The sequence below is a fragment of the Callorhinus ursinus genome, unplaced genomic scaffold (assembly GCF_003265705.2).
Source record: "Callorhinus ursinus isolate GAN/ISIS: 27379988/994484 unplaced genomic scaffold, GSC_fseal_2.0 scaffold36, whole genome shotgun sequence".
Lineage (NCBI taxonomy): Eukaryota > Metazoa > Chordata > Mammalia > Carnivora > Otariidae > Callorhinus > Callorhinus ursinus.
In genome coordinates, this window is record NW_027397098.1 from 13,313,693 (window position 1) to 13,338,229 (window position 24,537).

At 46.2% G+C, this 24,537-nt stretch overlaps 1 protein-coding gene across 3 annotated transcripts in view; it reads left to right on the forward strand.

Moving 5' to 3' along the window:
• PITRM1 (pitrilysin metallopeptidase 1) overlaps window positions 1-24,537 on the forward strand; it is a 42,547-nt gene that overhangs the window by 17,587 nt on the left and 423 nt on the right. For all 3 annotated transcript variants that reach the window (XM_025853536.2, XM_025853537.2, XM_025853538.2), the window contains 15 exons: window positions 248-344; window positions 956-1,090; window positions 10,480-10,618; window positions 15,317-15,433; window positions 16,513-16,645; window positions 17,870-17,990; window positions 18,081-18,157; window positions 18,393-18,558; window positions 18,803-18,903; window positions 20,280-20,400; window positions 21,110-21,181; window positions 21,717-21,829; window positions 22,970-23,095; window positions 23,852-23,997; window positions 24,342-24,444. In XM_025853536.2, coding sequence (XP_025709321.1) covers window positions 248-344; window positions 956-1,090; window positions 10,480-10,618; window positions 15,317-15,433; window positions 16,513-16,645; window positions 17,870-17,990; window positions 18,081-18,157; window positions 18,393-18,558; window positions 18,803-18,903; window positions 20,280-20,400; window positions 21,110-21,181; window positions 21,717-21,829; window positions 22,970-23,095; window positions 23,852-23,997; window positions 24,342-24,444 — 1,767 coding nt within the window. The remainder of the gene's footprint in view (window positions 1-247; window positions 345-955; window positions 1,091-10,479; window positions 10,619-15,316; window positions 15,434-16,512; window positions 16,646-17,869; window positions 17,991-18,080; window positions 18,158-18,392; window positions 18,559-18,802; window positions 18,904-20,279; window positions 20,401-21,109; window positions 21,182-21,716; window positions 21,830-22,969; window positions 23,096-23,851; window positions 23,998-24,341; window positions 24,445-24,537) is intronic.

The following is a 24,537-nucleotide window of genomic DNA, read 5'->3' on the forward strand; positions in this document are numbered from 1 at the left end:
TCCTCACACCGTCCTCACACTGTCTTCACACTCCTCACACTTCTCAGAGTGTCCTCACACCATCCTCACACCATCCTCACACTCTTCTCACACTGTCCAGTGAGGGAGCCTGCCTCCCCCTGTGTTTGGCTTTTCTTTACCTCATAAAATACACATTGGTTCATTTAGAATAGTTTAAAGACTCTCTGCTGCCTTGTTGCACGGGTATTGATTATCTTTTTAACATCTCTCTTCTGTATTTCTTTAGAAAAGGATTTGAAGAGGACCGAATTGAGGCTCTCCTTCATAAAATTGAAATACAAATGAAGCATCAGTCTGTCAGCTTTGGACTCGCCCTGACGTCTGTATGTAATTTCTCCTCTACCTTCTTCTGTTTGTACTTTGTTTTTACTGTTGTGATCAGTGGGTACTTGACAGCGCTGGGAACAGGTGAATATTCATTGCACCGTTCTTTTGAACCGTGAAAGTTGTGCTGTTTTGGATATGATACAAATTTAATTTAGTTTTATAATACACTATGTCTTTTTACAAGCATAATTGACTTTCTGATATCTTTTTTTTTTTTTAAGTCATTTGTTTTAGAGAGCGAGAAAGAGCATACGTGGGAAGGATGGACAGTTAGAGGGAGAGAGAGAATTCTAAGCAGGCTCCACACCTAGTGCGGAATGCGATGTAGGGCTCGATCTCACGACCCTGAGATCATGACCTGAGTCAAAACCGAGAGTCGGACGCTCAACTGACTGAGCCACCTAGGCGCCCCTCCTGAAAATTTTAGAACTTGTCCTTCACTTTATTAGAGAAAAAACAGATTTAAAATTTTCCTAACCAAAAAATGACTTAATTTTTTTTACAATCATTGTGGTATTTTTAAATACAGAACCTGAGATCTTAATAAAATGTTTAATGTAGCGTTTGTAGTGTAATGTGCATCTGGATGTTACGTTCTTGATTGTAGTACATTGCCTCCTGCTGGAATCATGACGGGGACCCTGTGGAGCTCCTGAAGCTGGGGAGTCAGGTGGCTCGATTCAGACAGTGCCTCAAGGAGAATCCACAGTTTTTGCAAGAAAAAGTAAAACAGTATTTTAAAGTAAGGAAATTGGAGAATTTATGTTAGGAATAAGTAACAATTTCTTAATTATTAATTAGTGCTCATATTAACAAATTTAGTCCATTCTGATGCGATTTGGCTTTTTATATGAATACGTGAGTTTGTCTTTTATATATGAGGATATTATGCACGTGTATTAATTAACAAAAACATCTGTAGGCATTTTTGTTCTGTTTTGTTGAAAGATTATACTATCCACTCCTTAATTTTTTGGAAGGTTTTGATAAGAATTGTTCACTTGTCATTAAAAGATTAGTGGAAAAATACATTCCTGGGATTTCTTCATTGGGAGTGTTTTGCTTTTTTTTTTCTCTTTTTGTCTTAATTACTGATTCAGTGTGTTCATGAGTTCCTGATCTCTTCAGAGTTTTCTGTTTCTTCACCCTTCTTGGAAGGTGCTGTGGTTTGAGGAGTTTGTTCATTTAGGTTGTGCAGGTTGCCGGATGGTTCTTCTGAATATTCCTTTGTGCTGATTTCTGTACTGTCCATGCTATTGTGCCTTTTTCCACGTCTGAGTTTAGTCGAGTCTCCTTGTTTTCTTAGTGTATCTGAAGGTTTGGCGCTTTTGTTGATCTGTTTGAAGAAGTCTGATCTGTGATCTAATTTTTATGGTTTTCTTTGTTCTGCTAGCTTTGGCTTGATCTCACGTTTCTCTTTAGTGAGGGTGTGAAGATAGGTTACTCCTGGGTCTTTGTTTTTAATGTCTGAAACTGTACGTGTCACTCTTCACGCTGGTTTTGTGGGGTCCTGCAGTTTTCAGTGTGTTCCGTTTATAGCTTCATTGGTCTCATGGTATTTTCTAAGATCCCCTATTACTTACTCTTTAACCTACTGGTTGTTTAAGAATGTGTTGTGTCACTTGCATGTATTTGTTGGTTTTCCAGCTTTCCTTCTAAGGGCATTCCTTGGAGACAGCACATGTGTGGTTCCTGAGCACGGCCATAAAGCGAATATTGCAATAAAGCGAGTCAAATGAATGTTTTGGTTTCCCTTTGTAGAGGAAAGTTGTGTTTACACTACATTGTAGTCTGTTAAGTGTGCAATAGCGTTATGTCTAAAAAAAGTAACATACACATCTTAGTTAAAAAATGCTAATCATCTGAGCTTTCAGTGAGTCATAATCTTTGCTGGTGGGGGGTCTTGCCTTAATGTTGATGGCTGCTGACTGATGAGGGTGGTGGCTGCTGAAGCTGGGGGTGGCTGTGGCAATTCCATAAAATAAAACACCGATGAAGTTTGCCCCAGCGACTGACTCTTCCTTTCATGAACAATTTCTCTAGCAGGCGGTGCTGTTTGATAGCATTTTACCCACAGTAGAGCATCTTTCAAAATTTGAGTCAGTCCTCTCAAACCCTGCCACTGCTTTATCAACTGAGTTCATGTAATATTTTAAAGAATTTTTATTTATTTTAGAGAGAGCAGGAGGGAGAGGCAGGAGGAGAGTGAGAGAGAATCCCAAGCAGACTCACTGCTGAGCATGGAGCCCAACGTGGGGTTCGATCCCACAACCCTGAGACCACAGCCCAATTCCTGGATCGTAAATAAGGTTGTTCCATTTTTTTTTTTTAAGTATTTATTTTATTTATTTAATAGAGCACAAGCAGGGGGAAGGGCAGGAGAGGGAGAAGCAGACTCCCCGCTGAGTGGGAGCCCGATATGGGGTTTGATATCCCAGGACCCCGAGATCATGACCTGAGTTCAGGGCAGACGCTTCACTGACTGAGCCACCCAGGCACCTCTATTTTAATTTTTGAGGAACCTCCATACTGTTTTCCAGAGTGGCTGCACCAGTTTGCATTCCCACCAACAGCATAAGACAGTTTCCCTTTCTCCACATCCTTGCCAACACTTGTTACTTGTGTTGTAAATTTTAGCCATTCTGACAGGTGTGAGGTGGTATCTCGTGGTTTTGATTTGTTTTTCCCTGATGATGGGTGATGTTGAGCATCTTTTCATGTGTCTGTTGGCCATGTGTATGTCTTTGGAGAAATGTCTGTTCATGGTTATTATGCCAGTACCATACTGTTTTAATTATTACACCTTTGTAATATAGCTTGAAGTCTGGAGTTGTGATGCCTCCTGTTTTGTTTTTCAAGATTGCTTTGGCTACTCAGAGTCTTTTCTGGCTCCATACAAATTTTTATATTGTTCGTTCTACTTCTCTGAAAAATGCTTTTGGTATTTTGACAGGGATTGTATTAAATAAACAGATTACTTTCGTTAGTATTGACATTTTAACAATATTAATTCTTCCAATCCATGACCATGGAATGTCTTTCCATTTCTTGCATCATCTTGAATTTTTTTTTTTTAATCCATGTTTATAGTTTTCAGACTATAGGTCTTTCACCTCTTAAGTTTATTTCTGGATATTTTACTGTTTTTGGTGCATTTGTAGGGAGGACAGTTTTCTTAATTTCTGTTTCTGTGGCTTCATTATAAGTGTAAAGGAATGCAGTAGATTTCTGTACATTGATTTTGTATCCTGCAACTTTGCTGAATTCATTTATCAGTTCTAGGGTTTTTTTGGGGTAGTCTTTAGGCTTCTCTGTACATGGTATCATGTTATCTGCAAATAGAATTTCACTTCCTCCTTACCAATTTGGATACCTTTTATTTCTTTTTGTTGTCTAATTGCCATGGCTAGGAGTTCCAGTACTATGTTGAATAAAAGTAGTGAGAGCAGACCTCTTTGACCTTAGGGGAACAGCTCTCAATTTTTCACCATTGAGTATGATGTTGGCTGTAGGTTTTTCATATAAAGCCTTTATTATGTTGAGATATGTTCCTTCCAAGTCTACTTTGCAGAGGGTTTTATCATGAATGGATGTTGTGCTTTGTCAAGCGCTTTTTTTTTTTTTTTTTACTTTTATTAAATTATTATTGTGGTTTTTTTTTTTTTTTTTTTTTTTTTTTTTTTTTTTACTGATGTGACATATCATGTTGATAGTTTTGCAAATGTTGAACCACCCTTGCATCTTGGGAATAAATTCCACTTGCTTTTGTTGTATGATGTTTTTAATGTGTTGTTGGACTTGGTTTGCTAATAATTTGTTGAGAATTTGTGCATCTAAATTCATCAGATACTGGCCTGTAGTTCTCTTTTGATGTGGTGTCTTTATAAGGTTTTGGTATCAGGGTGATACTGGCTTTCTGAAATGAATTTGGAAGTTTTCATTCCTCATCTATTTGTTGAAATAGTTTGAGAAGAACAGGTACTTACTGTTCCTTAAATGTTTGGTAGAATTGGCCTGTGAAGCCATCTGGTCCTGGACTTTTGCTTGTTGGGAGATTGTTGATTACTGATTCCATTTCATTGCTAGTAATTGGTCTGTTAAAATTTTCTAATTCTTTCTGCTTTAATTTTTGGGAGGTTATATGCTTCTAGGAATGCATCCATTTCTTCTAAGTTGTTGAATTTGTTGGCATGTAGGTATTCCTAATATTCTGTGACAATTGTATTTCTGTGGTGGTGTATTTCTCATCTCTCATTAGTGATTTTGTTTATTTGGGTCCTCTTTCTCTTTTTTGATGAGCCTGGCAAGAGGTTTACCAATTTTGCTGATCTTTTCAAAGAACTAGCTCCTGGTTTCATTGATCTTTTTAAGTTTCTGTATCATTTATTTCTGGTCTAATCTTCATTATTTCCTTCCATCTGCTGAACTTGGGTTTTGTTCTTTTTCTGGCTCCTTGAGGTTTAAGGTTGGGTTGTTTATTTGAGAATTTTCTTACTTGAGATAGGCCTGTATTATTAGAAACTTCCCTCTTAGGATTGCTTTTGCTGCCTCCCAGTGATTTTGAACTATTGTGTTTTCATTTTCATTTGTTTCCATGCATTTTTTTATTCCTTTATTTCCTGGTTGACCTATTTATTGTGGAGTTGCATGTTACCTAACTTCCATGTGTTTGTGCTCTTTCCGGATTTTTTTCTTGTGATTGAGTTCTAGTGTCATAGTATTATGATCAGAAAAGAATCACGTCAGATGCTTTTTCTGCATCCCTTGAATTGATCATATGATTTTTATCCTTTGTTGATGTGATGTATCTTGTTGATTGCTTTGCAAATACTGAGCCACCCTTGCATTCCTGGAGTAAATCCCACTTGATTGTGGTGTATGATTTTTTTTTTTTTTTAGCTTGTTGATACTTGTTTTATGCCCTAATATGTGATCTGTTCTGGAGAATGTTCCTTGTGCACTTGAAAAGAATGTGTGTGCTGCTGTTTGAGGATGGAGTGTCCGAATGTGTTAAATCGTCTGGTCCAGTGAGTCATTCAGAACCACTATTTCCTTGCTGATTCCCTGTTTTGATGATCTGTTCATGGACGTTGTGGGATGTTAACATCCCCTGCTATTATTATATTACTATCAGTTCTTTTATATTATTTTTTTAAATTTATTTATTTGTCAGATTGAGAAAAGAGAGAGAGCACAAGCAGGGGGAGCAGCAGAGGCAGAGGGAGAAGCAGGCTCCCCACTGAGGAGGGAGCCCGATGTGGGTCTAGATCCCAGGTCCCTGGGATCATGACCTGAGCCAGAGGCAGACGTTTAACCAACTGAACTACCCAGGCGCCCCTGTTCCTTTATATTATTAACTGTGTTATGTATGGATTTGGGTGCTCCCATGTTGGGTGCATAAATATTTACAATGTTATAACTTCTTGTTGGATTGTACCCTTTATTATGATATAGTGCCCTTCTTTGCCTCTTGTTACAGTCTTTGTTTTAAAATATGTTTTATATAATGTAAGTATTGCTTACCCTGGCTTTATTTTCACTCCATTTACATGGTAAATGTTTTTCTATCCCTTCACTTTGAATTTGCAGGTGTCTTTAAGTCTGAAACGGGTCTCTTGTAGGTAGCATATAGGTGGGTCTTGTTTCTTTATCCATTCCATCACCCCATGTCTTTTGATTGGAGCGTTTAGTCCATTTATATTCAAAGTAATTATTGATAGGTATGTACTTATTGCCATTTTGTTTCTTGTTTCGTGGTTGTTTAGATTTTCTCTGATCCTTTCTTCTTGCTCTCATAATTTGTTGGCTTTCTTTAGTGATATACTTGAATTCCTTTCTCTTTATTTTTTGCATATCTGTTCCTGGTTTTTGATTTGTGGTTACCCTTAGGTTTGTATATAACATCTGCATATAGCAGTCTATATTAAGTTGCTGGCCACTTAAATTTGAACACATTCTTTACCTCTCTCTCCCTCACTAAGTATGTGGTGTCATATTTTACATCCTTTTATTTTATGAATCTCTTGACTGATTTTTGCAGAAATACTTATTTTTATTGCATTTGTGTTTTTTACTTTTCATAATCTCACTTATGGTCTTTCCTTTCCACTCAGGATCCTTTTTAATATTTCTTGTAGGGCTAGTTTAATGGTCATGAACTCTTACAGTTTATGTTTCAGAAACTCTTTAAGTCTCCTATTCTGAATGATAGCTTTGCTGGATAGTGTATTCTTGGCTGCACGTTTTTCCCTTTCAGCACTTTGAATATGTCATACCACTTCCCTTGGGCCTGTTCCTGCTAAAATATTCACTCATAGCTTTAAGGGGTTCCCTTGTATGTAATGTCTTCTTTTCTCTTGCTGCTTTTGAGATTTTTTTTCTTTATCAGTACTGCCATTTTAATTACTGTTTGTCTTGGTGTGGACCTCCTCGGGTTGAACTTTTGGGGTGATCTCTGTGCCTCCTGGATCTGTCATCTGTTTTTTCCACCCCCCCACCAGATTAGGAAAGTTTTTAGCTATTAGTTCTTCAAATAAATATTCTATCCCCTTTTCTGTCTCTCCTTTTAGGATCCCTGTAATGCGAATGTTATTCTGCTTGATGAGAATCACTGAGTTCGCTAAGACTTTTCTCAATTTGCATAATTTTTTCCCTCTCATACGTTCAGCTTGGTTACTTTCCATTTCTCTGTCTTCCAGGTCACTAATTCATTCCTCTGCTTCATCTAGCCTATTTATTCCATCAGTTGTATTTTTTATTTTATTTATTGTGTTCTTCATCTCTGATTGGTTCTTTTTTATCTCTCTGTTAAGGGTCTCACTGAGGTCCTCCACTCTTTTCTCTAGTCCAGTGAGTACTTTTATGATCATTACTTTAAATTCTCAGTCTGGCATATTACTTAAATCTTTTCACTTTAGGTCTCTTGGTGTGGTTTGGTCCTTTCATTTGGGACATAATCCTCCATCTCCTCATTTTGTCAACTCTCTGTGTGTTTCTTTGTGTTAAGAAAGCTATTTCTCTTGCTCTTAACCGTAGTGGCCTTATGAAGAAGAGGTCCTGGCGTGCCCTGCAGTGCAGTGTCCCCTGGGTTCCCCAGGGCCTGGAGCTTCAGGGAATGTCCTATGTGTGTTGCATGTGCCTTGCTGTTGAGTCCTGGCCTCTTTTCTTCCTTGAGTCCATTTCTCTCTCGAGGCTCTCTTTGCCTGTTGTGGGCAGTGTTTGTTTCCCAGCAGGGGTGCGGTGCGTTTTAACTAGGTGTCCAGTGGTTTGCTTGTGAAGTGAGCCCTGCCCCCCACTGCCACTACAACTGAGTTCCCTCAAAACATGTGCATCAGAGATGTGGTGTTGGCAGGGTTTGTGCCAGGCTTCTGGGGGAGGGAGCCCGCAGTGCCAGGACTGAGATGAGTGCTACTGGGAAGGACAGATCCACCGAAGCATGGTGGAGGTGAGGCTTGGTGCCAGTTAAGGAAGGAGTGTCAGTGTGGTCCTGGTTCCCACAGATGGCCATTGTTTATGTGGGGGATGGGAGAGGAAAGTGGTGCCGACCAGCTCCCTTGTTCCTGCAGGGAACTCTCCTTGATCTCTGTCTCTCTGGGCCACGCTGTGAGATGAGCGCAGCACTGTCCCTCCGGTCTGCCCCTGGCGGTTCTCGTACTGCTGGTTCCATGCTAGATCTGCACAGCTGTTTGAAGTGCTGTCTCTTTAAGGGCGGGATTCCGCTTCCTAACACCCTCTGATGCTAATGTTTTAGATTCGACTCTGTCCCACTGGGTGTAAGAACTCAATGTTGAGCGCCTCTCGTTTTTACAGGCAGATGTTATGGGGATTCATTTTCCCCATTGGTGGGCTCCCCAGTGTGAAAGTCTGTGTTTCCCCCTTCTCTGCATCACCTGCTCCCTCTCTGCCATGGACATCCATGGTTGGTTTCTCCCCAAAACTGCGTCTTTGCCCTTCTTACCTTCTCTGCTGTGACCTCTTCTCTGTTTAGAGAGGAGTTTGTTCTGCCAGTCTTCAGGTTCTTCTCTGGGTTATTTCCGTTGATGGGAGTGTTTCTAGTTGTATCTGTGGGATGCGGTGAGCTGAGGGTCCCTCCACCGCCGTCTTTCCAGCCGACCTAAGTGTCTGTTTTTGTGTCAGTACCATACTGTTCTGATGACTACGACTTTGTAGTACCGTTCGAGATCTGGGATTATGATACGTCCCCTTTGTCCTTCCTTTTCAAGATTGCTTTGGGCATTCTAGGTGTTTTATGATTCCTTATAAATGTTGGGATGATTTGTTCCTGTTCTGAGAAAAATGCTGTTGGTATTTTGATAGGGATTGCATTGAATCTGTGGATTGCTTTGTAGTATAGGCTTTTAACAGTATGAATTCAGTCCATGAACGTGGTAGATCCTTCCATTTATGTCGTCTTCAATTTCCTTCATCAGTGTTCCATAGTTTTCAGAGCACAGGTCTTTTGCCTTCTTGGTTAAGTTTATTCCTGGGTATTTTATTCTTTTTGGTGCAGTTGTATATGAAACTGTTTTCTTAATTTTTCTTTCTGCTACTTTTTTATTGGTGTATAGAAACACAGCCAATTTCTGTGTATTAATTTTACTGAATTCATTTATTCTAGTAGTTGTTTTGGTGGAGCCTAGGGTTTTGTATGTTTAGTATCATGTCATCTACAAATAGTGAAGTTTTACTTCTTCCTTACCAAGTTAGATGCCTTTTTATTTCTTGTCTGGTGGCTGCAGCAAGGACTTCCAGTACTGTGTTGAATAAAAGTGGTGAGATCGGACATCCCTGTCTCGTTCTTGATCTTAGAGCAAAAGCTCTCAGGTTTTCACCATTGAATATGCTGTCAACTATTGGTTTGCCATATGTGGCCTTTGTATGTTCAGATATGTTCCCTCTAATCCCACTTTGTTGACAGTTTTTATCATGAACAGATGTTGAATTTTGTCAAATGCTTTTTCTGCATCTATTGGGAAATGATCGTGTTAATGTTTTGCTGAATGTGGTTTGCTGATGATAATTTGTTGAAGATTTTTATCAGGGATATAGGCCTTTCGTTTGTTTTTTTTTTGTAGTGTCTTCAGTTTTGGTATCAGGGTAATGCTGACCTCATAGAATGTATTTGGAAGCTTTCCTTACTTTCTGGGTTTTTTTTTGTTTTTTGTTTTTTTTTTTTGGAGTAGTTTGAGGAACTTTGGTGTTAACTGTTTAAATGTTTGGTAGAATTCACCTGAGAAGCCATCTGGTACCTTGACTTTTGTTTCTTGAGAATATAAGAACAATCACCTGAGTGTGTGGGATATTTTGGTTATTTTTATGATGGATTCTTTTGACGTTTGCTCATTTGTTTACATTTGCTTTAGGGCATTTGTACTTGGTGTATATGCCCTGGTAGACTTACAAGGCTTTACCACAGGGGCTGGACTGTAGTGTCTATGAAGAGCAGCTCTGTTGTGCTGTATGCCATTATGGACATGGGGCATAGGTTTGGCACTTGACCTGCCGTCTCTGTTACTCCAAGGTACTTAGTATAAAGTTTGTACTGTAGTCTGGTTCTCTTTCCTCCCTGTAGTATTACAAATAGATGAGCAGAGCGTGTGTGTGTGCACACACGCTCGTACACATGTTGAAATGAATGAGAGAAGCACATTAAATCTAACATTTTTACATTAGGTGGACATTTAATTCGTCCTCATAATTTACGAAATGCTGAATGAAGAATTTAGTTCTAATCTTTGAGAAGTTAATACTCTAAAGACAATTAGATAAAGATTACATTATTTTATTCTGTTATTTTTGACTTAGACTAAAGTCAAAGATTTATAATGTAAAACATGTACAAGTAAGGTATAAAGAAAATGTGGAATGTCGATACATTTCGGGTTTAGGCATAGTACCCGTAACAGTAAGCATCCTAATAGTGAGAACCCCAGCATGTGTGCATGACAGTTACTTTGTGGTGGCCGGGGTGTCCCGTGCCTCACGGGCTTTTCTTTGAGGGATGCTCTGTTACCGCTATTCAAAACGTGTGGGCCCCTCCTGCCCCAGAGTGCGGTACTGGAGGCTGGTCAGCGTGCTGGGCTCCAGTGAGATCTTGCTTCAGCTTGTCCTTTGTTGCTGTACCTGTTGCAGAATAATCCACACAAGCTGACTTTGTCAATGACACCCGATGACAAGTATCCTGAGAAGCAAGCACGGATGGAGACAGAAAAACTAAAGCAAAAGGTCGACTGTCTTTCCCCAAAAGACAAGCAGCAGATCTATGAAAAAGGTCAGATGTTTAATTTTGTCCTATGTCCCTAGCCTTCACCCGAACCCAGTGAACTTTGTAAAATGAGTGGATAGTTGGAGGCAAGTATCATTTCAACTAACAAATATTTATTGGGCGCAACGAAGGTCAACATTGGATGTGATGGCTTTATTCCCAGTAGGATTGCCCTTATTCTAAGGAGATCGATCCTGTAGTTCAGCAGGAAAGGCAAGAATCGCAGGAAAGAGGCACACTAGTTCCCCCCCCGCCCCGATCCGCACCTTCTCGGTCCCCAGTTTCAGTTACCTGTGGTCACCCGCGGTCTGCAAGCAGATGGCACTCCTGATCTGTCATCAGAAGGTCAGTCGTATCTCCTGTTGTGCCGCAGTGCCTGCGTCCCCACCTCACTGCACCTCCCCACGGAGGCATTATGTCACCTCTGTTCGTCACAACAAGAGACTTTTTGAAAGATTCTATTTATCAGAGAGAGAGAGAAAGAAAGTGCGCACGAGCTGGGGGGAGGGACAGAGGGAGAAGCAGACTCCCCGCCGAGCAGGGAGCCCGATGCGGGGCTCGATCCCAGGACCCCGAGATCATGACCTGAGCCGAAGGTAGACGCTCACCCGACTGAGCTACCTAGGTGCCCCACAACAAGAGATGTTGAGAGCGAGACAGAGACCATGTTCATGTAACTTTATGACAATTTATTGTTGTCAGTGTTCTGTGTTATCATTAGTTGTTACTCTTGCTGTGCCAAATTTTTAAGTTGAACTCAATTATAGGTAAGTATGTGTAGGGTTTGGTACTATCCATGTGGTTTCAGGCATTCACTGGGGTGTTGGGAACATGCTCCCCACAGATAAGGGGGGGATTACTATAGCTGCATAAAGTTTATCCAATTACAAATTTTATAAGTACTTGCTATTTACCAGGGGCTCTAGTATGCCACTAAAATATATGTTATGTTGTGATCCATAGTTAATTGCCAAGTGAGCACTGCATACAGTATGATTTTGAGTTCAGAAGAGGCAGGTCTCGGTGAAGGACAAAGGCCTTGTGCTGGTCATGAGGCCCTGCTCAGGTCCGGGTGGTGCAGGCATGGGTGAAAACCAAGTCAGTTACATAATTCCTTATTGTCTAAACACACGGACTGTTAGGCCCAGTGGTCTGCTCCAGAGTATTTGCCCAAGAGAAATGAAAGTGTGTGTCCACACAAACTTGAAAGAACCCACATTTCCATCAACATGGTATATCCATACTGTGAAATACTACTCAGCCACAAAGAGGGGCAAAATACTGATAACACTCAAGATTGATGAATCTCAAAAGCATTGTGCTAAGTGAAATTAGCAGGCACAAAAAATACCTACTCGGTGAGTCCATTTATATGAAACTGTAGAAATGATAAAACTCTACTAAGAGAAGGCAAGTGAGCACAGAGGGTCGCCTGCAGGGAGCCAGGAAGGAACTTTCTAGGGGATGGAAATGTTCTATATCATGATGTGATGATTACATTACTTTTTGTGTTTGTCAGAACTGATTGAATTATATCTTTAGAACTGTGGATTTTGTCATATATAAATTACATATTAACAAAATCTACCAAAATAGGTATACAGGACACACAGACACCACCTACCCCACCAAAGTGGTAGTTGGCTGGGATATTACGTGAGGGATTTACCAGGTTTGTCAGGCGATAGAGTTGGCTTTAGATAGGAAGTAAGTAATGCTAAGTTTCAGATGATTTAATCTCTTCAAGGCAGTTAATTTCAACATGTAACCTCTTACTCTCTATCTCAGAGTTCCTGTTTTGCATACAGCTATTCTAAGCTCTTCATATATTTAATAGCTAATCATGAGTAACATAATTGCATAATAATCACTTCTGTTGCAGGAGTGCCAGTGGACAAGTCCCATCTTCCTTTTTTAAATTGAGATATTGATTGCTTCTTGGTATTTTGGCCAAGATCAACTGTAGTGTCTGTTCTGATACATTTACCATCTGATGTGTGCTCTGTTGGACACAGTTTACCAAGTGGATTTAAATAAATAAGCAAGTAGAGGTATCAGTGGTACCTTACATGAGGTTCAGGTGTGTAGTGCCATGAGTGGACATCTGTGCAGAGTGCAGTGATCACAACGCACCTTGTTGACATCTGTCACCAGTCACAATTTATTTTTCTTGTGCTGGGAACTCATGCGATCTACTCTCTTAGCAACTTTCAAATATGCAACCGGGCACTATTACCCAGAGTCACCAGTGCCGTGCGTTGCAACCCATGACTTATGTAAGTTTGTACCTTTTGACCCCCTTCACCCATTCCTCCCACCCCAACCACCAGCCTCTGGCACCCACCAATCTGTTGTCCATGTCTGTGAGCTTGGTGTTTGGTTTTTCGGGTACCACATATGAGTGAGATCATACAGTATTTGTCTTTCTCCGTCTGACTCATTTCTCTTAGCATAATGCCCTCTATGTTGCCATAAATGGCAAGATTTCATTCCTTTTCTATGGCTGAATAATAATCCATTGTATATATACACCTTTATCCATTGGTGGACACTTAGGTTGTTCCCACAGTGAGCAACACTGTAATGAACATGGAGGTACAGATACCTTTTCAAGTTAGAGTTTTTGTTTTCTTTGGATAAACGCACAGGGGCAGAATTGCTAGATCATGTAGTAGTTCTATGTTTGATTTTTTTTTTGGGGGGGGGGATCCTCCATACTGTTCTCCAGAGTGGCTACACCAGTTGGAATTCCCACCAGAATGCAAGAGGGTTCCCCTTTCTCCACATCCTCACCAACACTTATTTCTTATCTTTTTGACTTAAGCCGTTCTGAGGGGTGGGAGGTGATAGCTCATTGTGGTTTTGATTTGCATTTCCCTATGGATGAGAGATTCCAAGTACTTTTTCATATTTTTCTTGTCCATCTGTATGTCTTCTCTAGGAAAATGAGTTATTCAAGTCCTCTGCCCATTTTTAATCAGAGTATTTGGGCTTTTTTTTTTTTGGTGTTGAATTGTTTAAGTCCTTTTATATCTTTGGATATTAGCCCCTTATCAGATACGGCCTGCCGGTATTTTCTCCCATTCTGTAGATTGACTTTCATTTTGTTGATGGTTCCCTTTGCTGTGCAGAAGCTTTTAGTTTGATGTAGTCCCACCCATTTTCTGTTTTTGATTAAAGCCCTTTATAGCACGGAACATAATTCCAGGCCTAAGCAACAGACCGTACATTCCCTGAGTTGTCAGATTCTTGGCCTGGCCATGGAGGTGGGCTTGGTTCTAAGAAAGCCCATGTACTCTGGTCCACACCCACGTGTGAGTGGATGGAGGCCTGTGTTACAAAAACGTGTTTTTATTTTACAGACCACCACAGAGTTCCATTAGGTAGGAGACCCTGCTAGTGCATTTAAGGGGTATTTCAGGGCAGTAAGTCTCAGTCATGGACTTCCCGTGTGAGCAGTCTGCAATCAAAGTTTAATCTGTAGCTAACCACCAGTGAAAACAGTGGGAATGGGAAATTAATTTATGAAGACCTTGAAACGATCCTCCAGTTTGGGGTATGTCTGTGTAAGCGGTCATGCGCTGTCGTGAAGGGCTGTAGCGCCTGCCATGGGGAGCTTGTTGCCTGGCCGAGGAGAAGCTGCTAGGGATGGCTGTGCCAACCCGGGCCTCTGGAGAGGAGCTGTTGGGGGACAGGGTGCTGCTCAGGATGACGGGTGGGCCTGGGGCCAGTCTCGGATCGGGACGCGGGGACAGCAGGAGGCAGGCTCCTGCGCACAGACCCCGGAGGTGTCGAGGGGCAGGGGTCCACCAGTAGTTGATGGAGGAAACACCTAGGTGATGGAGAGCCTGGGAAGTCTGCGGTAACTCACGGAGCCGGCGGGGCCCCCCAAGGGGCTGGAGGGAGGGTCGCTGAGCCCTTTGAGGCAGCAGTCCCTGTTCCTATGCAGGGCTGCCCTGCAGGTCCCCTGAGGGGACAGGTGCTTGGGCACCTCAGGGAGGCAGACTTGGAGGCCAACTCAGCCTAGCTCCTCAGATTGCTGTGGGAAATGAAGCTCCCATCTGTTTGTTTGACAGAGCTCTGTAAACTGGGGGGTCTTCACTTGCGTACCTTCGCTGCTGTCACCGGGCGCATGTGCCAAGCCTTTGGGGTTCCCTCCCTGATGGGCTGAATGGTTCTGTGACTCCAGGAAGGAGGGTTCTCTCCCCTCTTACCAGATTGGTGAGGGCTCAGGCCCAGAAAAGCTGTGCTTGAGCGTTTCTAGAATTTGTGAAATTTATGTGATGACACAAGCATGGTGCTGAGATTAGTGCAGATGAAATCGGAATAGAGAAGTATAAAAGTTACTAAATTTCAGTCCAGCAGGAAATGGGTTGAAAACCCTGGAAACAGTGGGTTGAACGTTCAACGATTCAGTGTAAAATGTGGGGGTGGAGGGGAAACTGCTCGAGCAAAGCCCCACCCCCCCAGCACCGTAGTGCTGCGTCCAGGGAGGGCAGGAGAAGAGTTCAGGGAAGCACAGTCTCCGCGGCGGGTTCCCACGGGACGGGGTTTGCCGGGCGCCAGCAGTGGGAGCTGAAACCACGCTGCTGGCTGCTCGCGCCGGCTGGCTGTCCATGGGAGCCGCTGCGAGCAGGTACGGACGCACGCAGCAGCGGACCTTCCCAGAGCTTTCCGTGCGCTCTTCCCCCCGCTTGTCCCTAGGCTTAGAGTTACAGACTCAGCAGAGCCGACCTCAGGACGCCTCCTGTCTGCCGGCCCTGAAGGTGTCGGACATCGAGCCCAGCATGCCACTCACGGAGTTGGAGGTGGCCCTGGCAGGTCGGTCCACAGGAGAAGGCGCCACGGGGGGACGTGTTCCATGAGGCAGCTCCTCGCGCTCCTTATAGGCTTGCTCTTCACGGGGTGTGTGGGTGGGTTTTCCCATGCGGTGCCCACAGACTTCATGCGCTGGGACCTCTGTGCTCCCCTGGCAGGGGCGCTGCTTCCTCAACCACAGGGGGATCTGGCTCAGGTGGGGGTTGCACGGGGACGGGCTCCTTCCGGCCCGGCCTGCTCCGCGGCTCTGGGGGTGGGGGGGACGGGTGCATGTGACACGCTGGGGAGCAGCATCAGCCCGTCAGGGCCGGTGTCCAGCCTGGGAAAGCTTCGCCCGGGGCGGGGGGGGGGGGGGGGGGGGTCTAGACCGCCTGCCGCACTCCCCCGGGGCGTCTCGCTCCCGCTTTCCCACGGCTCCTCTATTCACCATGGCTGGCGCATGGGCGTGCCCGCACGGATGACATCTCTGTTTCTGGACCAGGCCTCGGGAGGGTGGGGGTAGCATCCCACTTGTGTTTTAGTCTCCTCCAGCTTTGGTTTATCAGTGAAGCGATGAAGAGAGCGAGTGAGGGTGAGTGACAGGTTGTGAGTCAGTGCCCCGCCCCCTCTGCTGGTTTGCGGCGCCATGCTGGTGCTGGAAGGACTGGAGCACGCAGCACGTGCCCCTGAGGGAGTCGGGACCCTGGAGGCCATGGGGTGCCGGGTGCCCAGCAGATCATCAGACCTGGGTGGGGGGCAGCATTTGAGATGGGTGAGAGAGTGGGTTCAGGTGTTGCAGGCGGGAGCTCTCAGTCCCGTGTAAGCATGGAGGGCTGCACAAAGTGGGTGTGGAGGTGGGGCGAGCCGGGCCTGGGCCAGCTCAAGCGCCAGAGCAGCCTCAGAGCCCAAAGAACGCTGCTCCTGTTCCAGCCCTTCCAAAGGCGTGCGTTACTTTAGTGTTGAAGACTGTCTCAGTGTTTACCGTGAACGGGTTGTAGTCTTTGCTGATAGAAAGTTTAAACACTCTTGAAAGGCACCAGCATTTTAAAAATACTAAACAGTGATTTCATGATTCAAAAGTTAGCTGCCTTTTGCTTCTTCAGCTGGCAAGACCCCCGTGCAGTACTGTGCTCAGCCCACCAACGGCGTAGTGTACTTCAGAGCGTTCGCCAGCCTCCACACCCTCCCCGAGGAGCTCAGGCCCTATGTCCCGCTCTTCTGCAGCGTCCTCACCAAGTAAGACACACACATTATGGAATCAGGGCATCTTTGCATATTTTGTCCTTGGATTTTTCTGTATATGCAGTTATTTTGTTTTAGTGCATCAGCAATCACTTTTCAGCATACGGTTTTAATTTAAAAAACCTATAGTATTATTAAACTGTGTAAGTAAAATGTTTAATATATTTGTTGAGAATTTTTCTACAAAAGCCGTATTTTCATTTTAAAATGTAGAACTTTAAACCATTTATAAACCTAGAGTATAAGGTAATACAGTTACATCTATCTCAGCAACTTAGTTCCTTTTAAAATTGAGAATGATTGTTTTTTAATCAGAAAATTAAGTAATTAAATCTGACGTGTAGGCACGTGGTAACCTTGAGAGGCCGGGTTGTGTGCTCTCCTCCACCAAGCTAACTGTAATCGCTACTGCTCTTGTAAAGCTGGTGTCTGGGTCGATGTGAGAACATGGGCAAGTACACGCGGCTGCACCTCGCTGTTCTTCTGCTGGGTCCCGAGTGCCGGGCTGAGGGGCAGGCAGTCAGAGCCCGGACAGCGAGGGGGATGGCAAGGGGCAGGAGACTCTGTAGTGGGTAGGCCGGCCGCCCCTCGTACCACATGCACAGCCTTCACAGGGTAGGAGCCAGAGGATGTGGGTCCTGTGCACCCTGGCAGGTGTCCGGGGAAGACCCCTCATTGGGACCTTCCCCGTGTTCTCTGCCCTCCAGGGCTCCCCCTGCTGGTCCTTCTGTGGCACAGCCGTTTCAGGGGGACCTCTTGAGTGTCGTTGTGGCCTGAGTTACTTATGTTGGGCACAGGATTTTTCTTGGAAAAGCATCACCCACCTGAGACAACTTCTCTTTTTCCTAAAAGCTCAAAAAGATCTCCTTTGTGAGCATGAACATTTGGGCAGATGCCATCCGTGCCAGGCTGTTTTAGAGGCGAGGAGAGTATAGGGAGCATTAGGAAGCCCAGCAAGCTCAGCCTTGCCAGAGCAGAGCATAGAAAATAGTGTTCTGTTAGCTCTGGGCAGCGGCTGCCCCTGCGCACACAGCCTGGAAGCCGCCCGGTGACCTCCCCGAGTGCGTCGGCGTCTGCGGGGAGCAGCGCACGGCTGCCCTCCGTAGTGCGGGGTGTGGAGGCTGCGGCCCTGGCCGTAACTAGCAGTGGCAGCTCGGGCTGCCGGGGGTGCGGCCAAGACCGCACTGCCAGCCGGGGACCCTCCGTTGCTGTTGACAGGCTGGGCTGTGGCCTTCTGGACTACAGGAGGCAGGCGCAGCAGATAGAGCTGAAGACAGGGGGGATGGCCGCCTCGCCCCATGTGCTGCCCGATGACACGCATCTGGACACCTACGAGCAGGTAGCATTGTGCTTCTGTGTCCCAGCGCGTCTCCAGCATCCCTTTTTTGCCTCTTAAATAATTTCTTCTTTTCTTCCTTTCATGATTCAGGGTGTGCTTTTTTCATCTTTCTGCCTCGATAGGAACCTACCAGACATGATGCATCTGTGGAGTGAAATATTCAACAGGTAACTACTTATAAAGACCTAATCCTGGGGCTAGATCAGAGGACTGAGTCTGAAGTGTTGTAAAAGTAGGAGTTTTTACTCATTTCTTGGTTGTTTGGTTTCTGAGCTTGATTCTAGTTGTAACTCCTGGGGGTATTTACGTCATCTGAAAACTTACGTGTAATTAATTTTCCATGATATTGAAAGGGATATGGGTGGGTCTCCAGGAACTTAATACATTTTTCTTTTTACAAAGCCCGTGCTTTGAAGAGGAAGAACACTTCAGAGTGTTGGTTAAGATGTCCGCCCAAGAGCTGTCCAATGGGATCCCAGACTCCGGGCATCTGTACGCGTCCGTCAGGGCGAGCAGGACCCTGACGCCCATGGGAGACCTGCAGGAGACCTTCAGTGGGATGGATCAGGTGATGAGCCATGTCTTCTAGAGTTGGTGACAAACTGTTTATATCCCAGAAAAGCTAACTCTGACCAAATTTCATAGGGAAGGATTCTCTTAATTCACCCTCTCCTCGTCCCACCCCTCCCCAACCACCTGACGCCCAGCCGGACCCCCGAGTCGAGGCTGTGTGGTTTCCAGACCGGGCGGGGGTGTCTGAGGTCGCCCCCTGCCTGGGGGCCTGTCTGCAGTTGCCGGTTTCTCTGGCTCAGGTGAGGCTGATGAAGAGGATTGCAGACGCGACAGACATGAGACCGGTGCTGAGAAAGCTCCCGCGCATCCAGAAACACGTACTGCACTGTGACAGCATGAGGTAGCGCCCTCCCCACCCCGGGCTCTTTCTGCACAGGCATCTTCTCATTCTTCCCGTTTGCCTGCGTGTAGTTTTCAGATTCTTCTCCCTTAAAGCTGTGGTTACATACACTTTAGTTCAGAGAGAGCATTTGGGGTAGGTCATGGGATTCCTTCTAGACCTCAGATGTTCTCATCATCAAGAAATAATTTTTTATGAGAAAAAATATTTTAAGTTTAGTTAATGTTGTGGAAGGTGGGAAGGAAAGCAAGCTAGTTTAATGCTAGAACTGGAAAGTAGATTTCTTGCAAATGTTCAGTTATGTTAGTTCCAGAAGTTAATTGCAAGACAGGAAAGGTGAGCTTGCTTAAAAGCAGAGTAAAAATGCCGAGTTTCTCGTGAGAACAGTTCCCTGATGGTAAGAAAACATCTGACATCGGTCACACACAGTCAGCCTTAAGCCCTCAGGGCTGTGAGTTCGAATGAAATGTTCAGGTGATGGACGGTGTATTTTCAGCATCTCACTAGCAAGGACACAAGTTTAGATTAGCTTGTGGTACCTTGTCAAGATCCCCAGTATCTTCCCGGGTCAGTTCTCAGGAATCCACGACCATCCGGGACGGCAGCACTGGCGTGTCCACTGCCTGGGGCACTGCCCACCCTGCACCCATGGTGTCCTGAGGAGCGTAACCACTCGGACCCTCTGCTTCCTTCTCCATATAACACTACTGTGTAGACTTATGCAAGGAATAAACGAGTTTCCAAAGCAGTTGGTGTAGTGCCTGGAATGTAGTTAGCATTAATATGGTGGTACCTGCTATTAATTAAAGTAAATTCAGGAGTGAGGGCCAAAAAGGAAAAGAGAGACACTGTCCGTAGTCTGTATCTAACTTGCACGTGACAGCAGGATTTGTGATTCTGTGGGATTTAGAAGAATTACATATGTTTTTGAGAGCACAGGAATTTTTTGGCAACTTAAACTTTTCCACTTTAATGACCAGTTCACATGTTCAAATTGCTGATTCCTCTTCTAGACAGTCATGTAGGGTTTCTGCCTTCCGATAATGTAAGTCCGAAGGCATGGTAGGCAGATCTGTGTTCTGTGTTCTTCACGGGGCCGGACGTCAGAAGTGTGCTCTTGGCGTCCCCGACGGCCCTGCCCCGGCTCTGGCCCGGACCTGATGGCAAAGCCTTTTTGGTAACTTGAAAGCGCGGCGGAGACGGTTGTATTACTTCTGTATCGGGCTCCTGTTTCTTCTTAGTACTTTTGGAACATGATTTGATACCAGATGGATGTAGTGGTCCCTTTTTTGTGTTATTCGTGGAGAATGCCTAATGAGTAAAACTGTTTTATTTTTATAATGATGGTTTCTTAGATATTTATAATTTTTGAATAGGTGCTCCATGAATGCTACACCTCAGCAGATGTCTCTGGCAGAAAAAGCGGTAGAAAAGTTTGTTAGAAACGTTGGTTGGAGTAAAACAGAACGGAAGCCGGTGCGCCTGTACGTGGTTGAGGTGAGCCTGTGCTCATGGGGTGGCGGCCGCGGTGCTCAGTCCCAGGGTCTCTGGCGGCCCCTTTCATTCCCGCTACTGTCCCGTGCGTGGGTACGATGCCCCTGATGCCCTCGTGGCACTGAGGAACCAGAGTACGGCAGGGGGGGCTTGCCCAGTGTTAGCTAACCCAGGTGAGAGGTGAATTCACAGCCTTTGGTCCCGTGTTCCCTTGTCATTGGAGCCTTGCAGTGAACACTCTCCTGCTAGGGAAGAGTGGTGGGTTTGAGATCCGCGACGCTCGCGTGAGAATGGCCCGAAACTGGCCCAAGAAGGCCAGGACCGGGACGCCCAGCGTGTGGGCTCGTTCTCCAGGCCCGTGACCACACAGAGCGGCTCTCGTGTAGGTCACCAGGACAGTCCAGAAACCGTCTCCCGGGGAGGGCGCACAGTCCATAGACTGTGAGAGGGACCGTTCCCGCTCTCTCCTCCTGCTCTTCGTGCGCCCACGACCTGTCGGGCAGCCCAGGCCTGTCTTCCAGGGGGCAGAGCCCCTGAGAAGGTGGCCCGCTCATGCTTCTCCCTGACCGTCTGGAAATCCGCGCAGGAATCCCCTTTGTTTCAGATAGTGTTACTGAAAACACGTAAGCATGTGTGTCCCGACACTTGTTACTAGCCGTGTAAGGTGAGTTTGGGATTTTTCTCATTTCTCTTGGAAACATTTTATTTTCAGAAACCTGCACCCAGTGGATCCAATGGAAGCACCCTCGTTAGCTGCCCCCAAGTCATAAGGAAGCTGATCGTGGTAAGTAAGCATAGTCCCTGTCCCCTTGGAAGGAGCGGTTTCCCATCTTATCTGTGCCCTGTCACGTGTGGGGTGGCCAGTGCCTCAACCATGGGGGCCTCTCCCCTGCAGGCAGGGGTGCAGGCCCCGGGCCTGTCCGGGGCCCTTGTGCTCCCCATGCCTTCACCCTGCACGGCGGACTGCCGAGTCGGGGGTGTCACCATCAGCTAGGCACCGTGCGCCCTTCTCCCTGCTCTGCTTTGGTGGTGATGGCTCTTGGTTTGGTTCATCAGAGGATGGCGATTTAACATATCTCGGGGGGGAAAATGCAAAGATGAGGTCACACCGTCACTTATGGATGGAAACCCTGTAGGAAGAAAGGTTTCTAATTGAGGAACTATATTTTGAAGTATTCCATCGTAAAGTGAGCACTTGTGTGGAACGACAGGATCGCCAGTGCTTTGCCGTTCGCCAGGAGCACCTGATGACAGTGGGGGCGAGTGGGGGGGGGGGCAGCCCGTGGGAGGAGCCAATACAGCCGGCCTGTCCTCCTCAGGACCCCACCTTCAAACCGTGCCAGATGAAGACGCACTTCCTGCTTCCGTTCCCAGTGAACTACGTGGGCGAATGCATCAGGACTGCCCCCTATGCAGACCCGGACCACGCCAGGTACGGGGCCAGGGGCGGGCAGGGGCTTCCCAGGAAGGGGACGGAGGGCAGGGATGGCCGGTGGGTACACAGGGCCCAGACACGCAAGGCTGCTGCTGGGTTCAAGGGAAAGGACATTTCCATGAGGGAAATAGACTCACAGGATGGTGTTCAGCAGTGTGGCCAGTTTGTTACCATGTTCCTGGGAAACGAACATGGGTTCTGTTATGCGGAGCCCTGCAGACTACGGATATGTATTCCATTAAACAGATTTAAAGCATGGAGAGGTTATAAGAAGGACCCTGGGTAGTAAGAGTATTGATTTTTTTTTCCCCCTTTCTTTGTATTTTATAATTTTCCAGCAGTGACCTTATGTTCCTTATGTAATTCAGAATGTTCAGAAGTATGTGGCAGGTAAGCCCCTCAGTCCCTGTTTGGGAGTGGGGCGCCAGTCTGCACGGGTCCGGCACTGCAAACCCACGATATGAGCAGCTCCCCCACCACCGTCTTCCGGGGACACCTGTGTGCGCCTCCAGTTAGTGTCTGGACTTAGACCAGTCAGTGGAGAGCGAGCAGGGCCCCACTCTCTGTCCTGTGAAGGTACTTGCTAGAATATTCCGTTTCTCTTCCAGGGCAACCGCCATAACTGCACTTCCATCGTGAGTGTAGGACTCAGAAGGTCATTCTGTTGGAGTGTGTTTTCTTAGGGCGGATACCTACAGAAATCTGGTTAAGAGCTCTCCGTGTTTCGGTAGAGACACCCGTGCGCACACCAGTGGGGGGATTTAGAGAAAGGATGGTTTGTACATTTGCCTTGAGCGATAAAATTTAGTAATGTGTTCCTTGATCAGGTTGTCAGTAGTGTCCCTGTGTGCTGTAGACAGGAAGGGCCTAAACGTGTCTGAGGGACCTTCGTGTCCCTCACCACCTTTCTCCACAACCCTCGTTTGAAAATTCATCTTACGTTTTTTTCCTCATGTTTGTTCTCGTTCATTAGGAAAGGGAAAACCAGAGTGTATCTTAGTGTATTTTTGTTTTCACCTCATGTAAGACAGCAAATTTTCACCTAAGAAAGACAGCAAGTACGTGATTATGTTACATCCGATACTTCCCTGCCAGGCCTGTGGTTTTTAACTTGTGTTTTTTAATCATTCATTTCAGTCTTAAGATCCTTGCACGCTTGATGACTGCCAAATTCTTGCATACAGAAATTCGAGAAAAGGGTGGTGCTTATGGTGGGGGCGCCAGACTCAGCCGTGACGGGGTGTTTACACTTTACTCATACCGGTGAGTCTGAGCGCCGCATGTCCCCGGCTCCGCTAAGCATCCTCGGGTCACTGTCTTACATGTTGGGACCAGCCTTTGCAGAAGTGTTTCCCCCCGTTTCTCGTTTCCTCAGCGCGTCACCACACCCAGCAGCATCCTCTCGGTTGTCCGTGTCTAGGAGCAGTAATACATAATGAGAGACTTGGCTTAAATACGCCCTCTACCAAACACCCAGATTCAGTTACAGAGGAGACAGGCCAAGAGCTTTCTGGGCTCATGTCCAGCACAGGGGCGCAGTGTGGGAGACGCGTGCTTCATGGTCACGGCCCTGACGCTTCTCGCCCCTTTTCTTTAGAAGGTTTCCGGGGACACAGACTGTTTAGGATACTCTGCGGGCAGGATGAGTTTGCTGCCCCTCTGATGCAGTCTCTCCCTACTCCCGCCTCAGCACGTGCCTGGGCGCTGGGAGGGCGTGCGCGTGCTCGTAGAGAAGGACGGGAGCGCGGCTGTGACCCCGCCCTCGGTGCCCGCTGCGGGGCACGTGCTGCTAGGCACAGAGCAGGACCCGAGGGCGTCGAGCTCTCGGGACCCTTTACGGGGGGCTATTCGTCTAGTCCGGGTGTGTCTTAAGGACGTGAGGGGTTTTACTCAGCCATTCTTAGCGTCTCTCCATGAGTCATCTTCCCTGTCCACCTGATCTCTCTTCGCAAAATCAGAGAGGTGTATTTAATAATCTGGTGGTGAAGTAGGTCGGCATGGGTCTCTCTGGTCTCCTAGGGATCCACGTTCCACAGAGACGCTGCAGTCTTTCTCGAAGGCTGTGGACTGGGCTAAGGCTGGGAGGTTCACACAGCAGGACATTGACGAAGCAAAGCTTTCCGTTTTCTCCGTCGTGGACGCCCCCGTGGCTCCTTCCGACAGAGGTATTTGGAGTGAACAACACAGTGCACCTGATAACCTGGTGTTGCCACGGTACCCCTCTTCCGTCCTCCTTTATGATGCACAGATGTCCCCCTTGAGCCAGAGCTTCTCGGTGTTGGCCACGCGCAGAGGGCGGCATTCTGTGCTCTCAGACTCTTGAGTGATCTGAGGCCCGAGCCTGGGGGAGGGAGCCACTCTGACTTGGCCTCCACCCCTGAGGGGAGCGGCTTGGTGGGCATGTGAAGGTCAACAGTGTGACCTCTGGTGGAAGTGTGTCCCTCGGGTGCCCTTAGAACAGGATTCGTCGCCCTGGTCAGCTGGCCTGAGTTAGCGTGTTCACGGTCAGGGCTGGACCACTTCCTGTGTGGCCTCTCGGATGGGATGAAGCAGGTGCACCGGGAGCAGCTATTCGCCGTCAGCCACAAGGATCTCATCGACGTGAGCAACAAGTACGTACCCCGTGGCCTAGTGTTCAGAGCCCTCCCGTGGCTGCCCCAGGCTCCTAATGTGGGAAGCAGTCCTGATGTCTCCCTGCCTGCTTT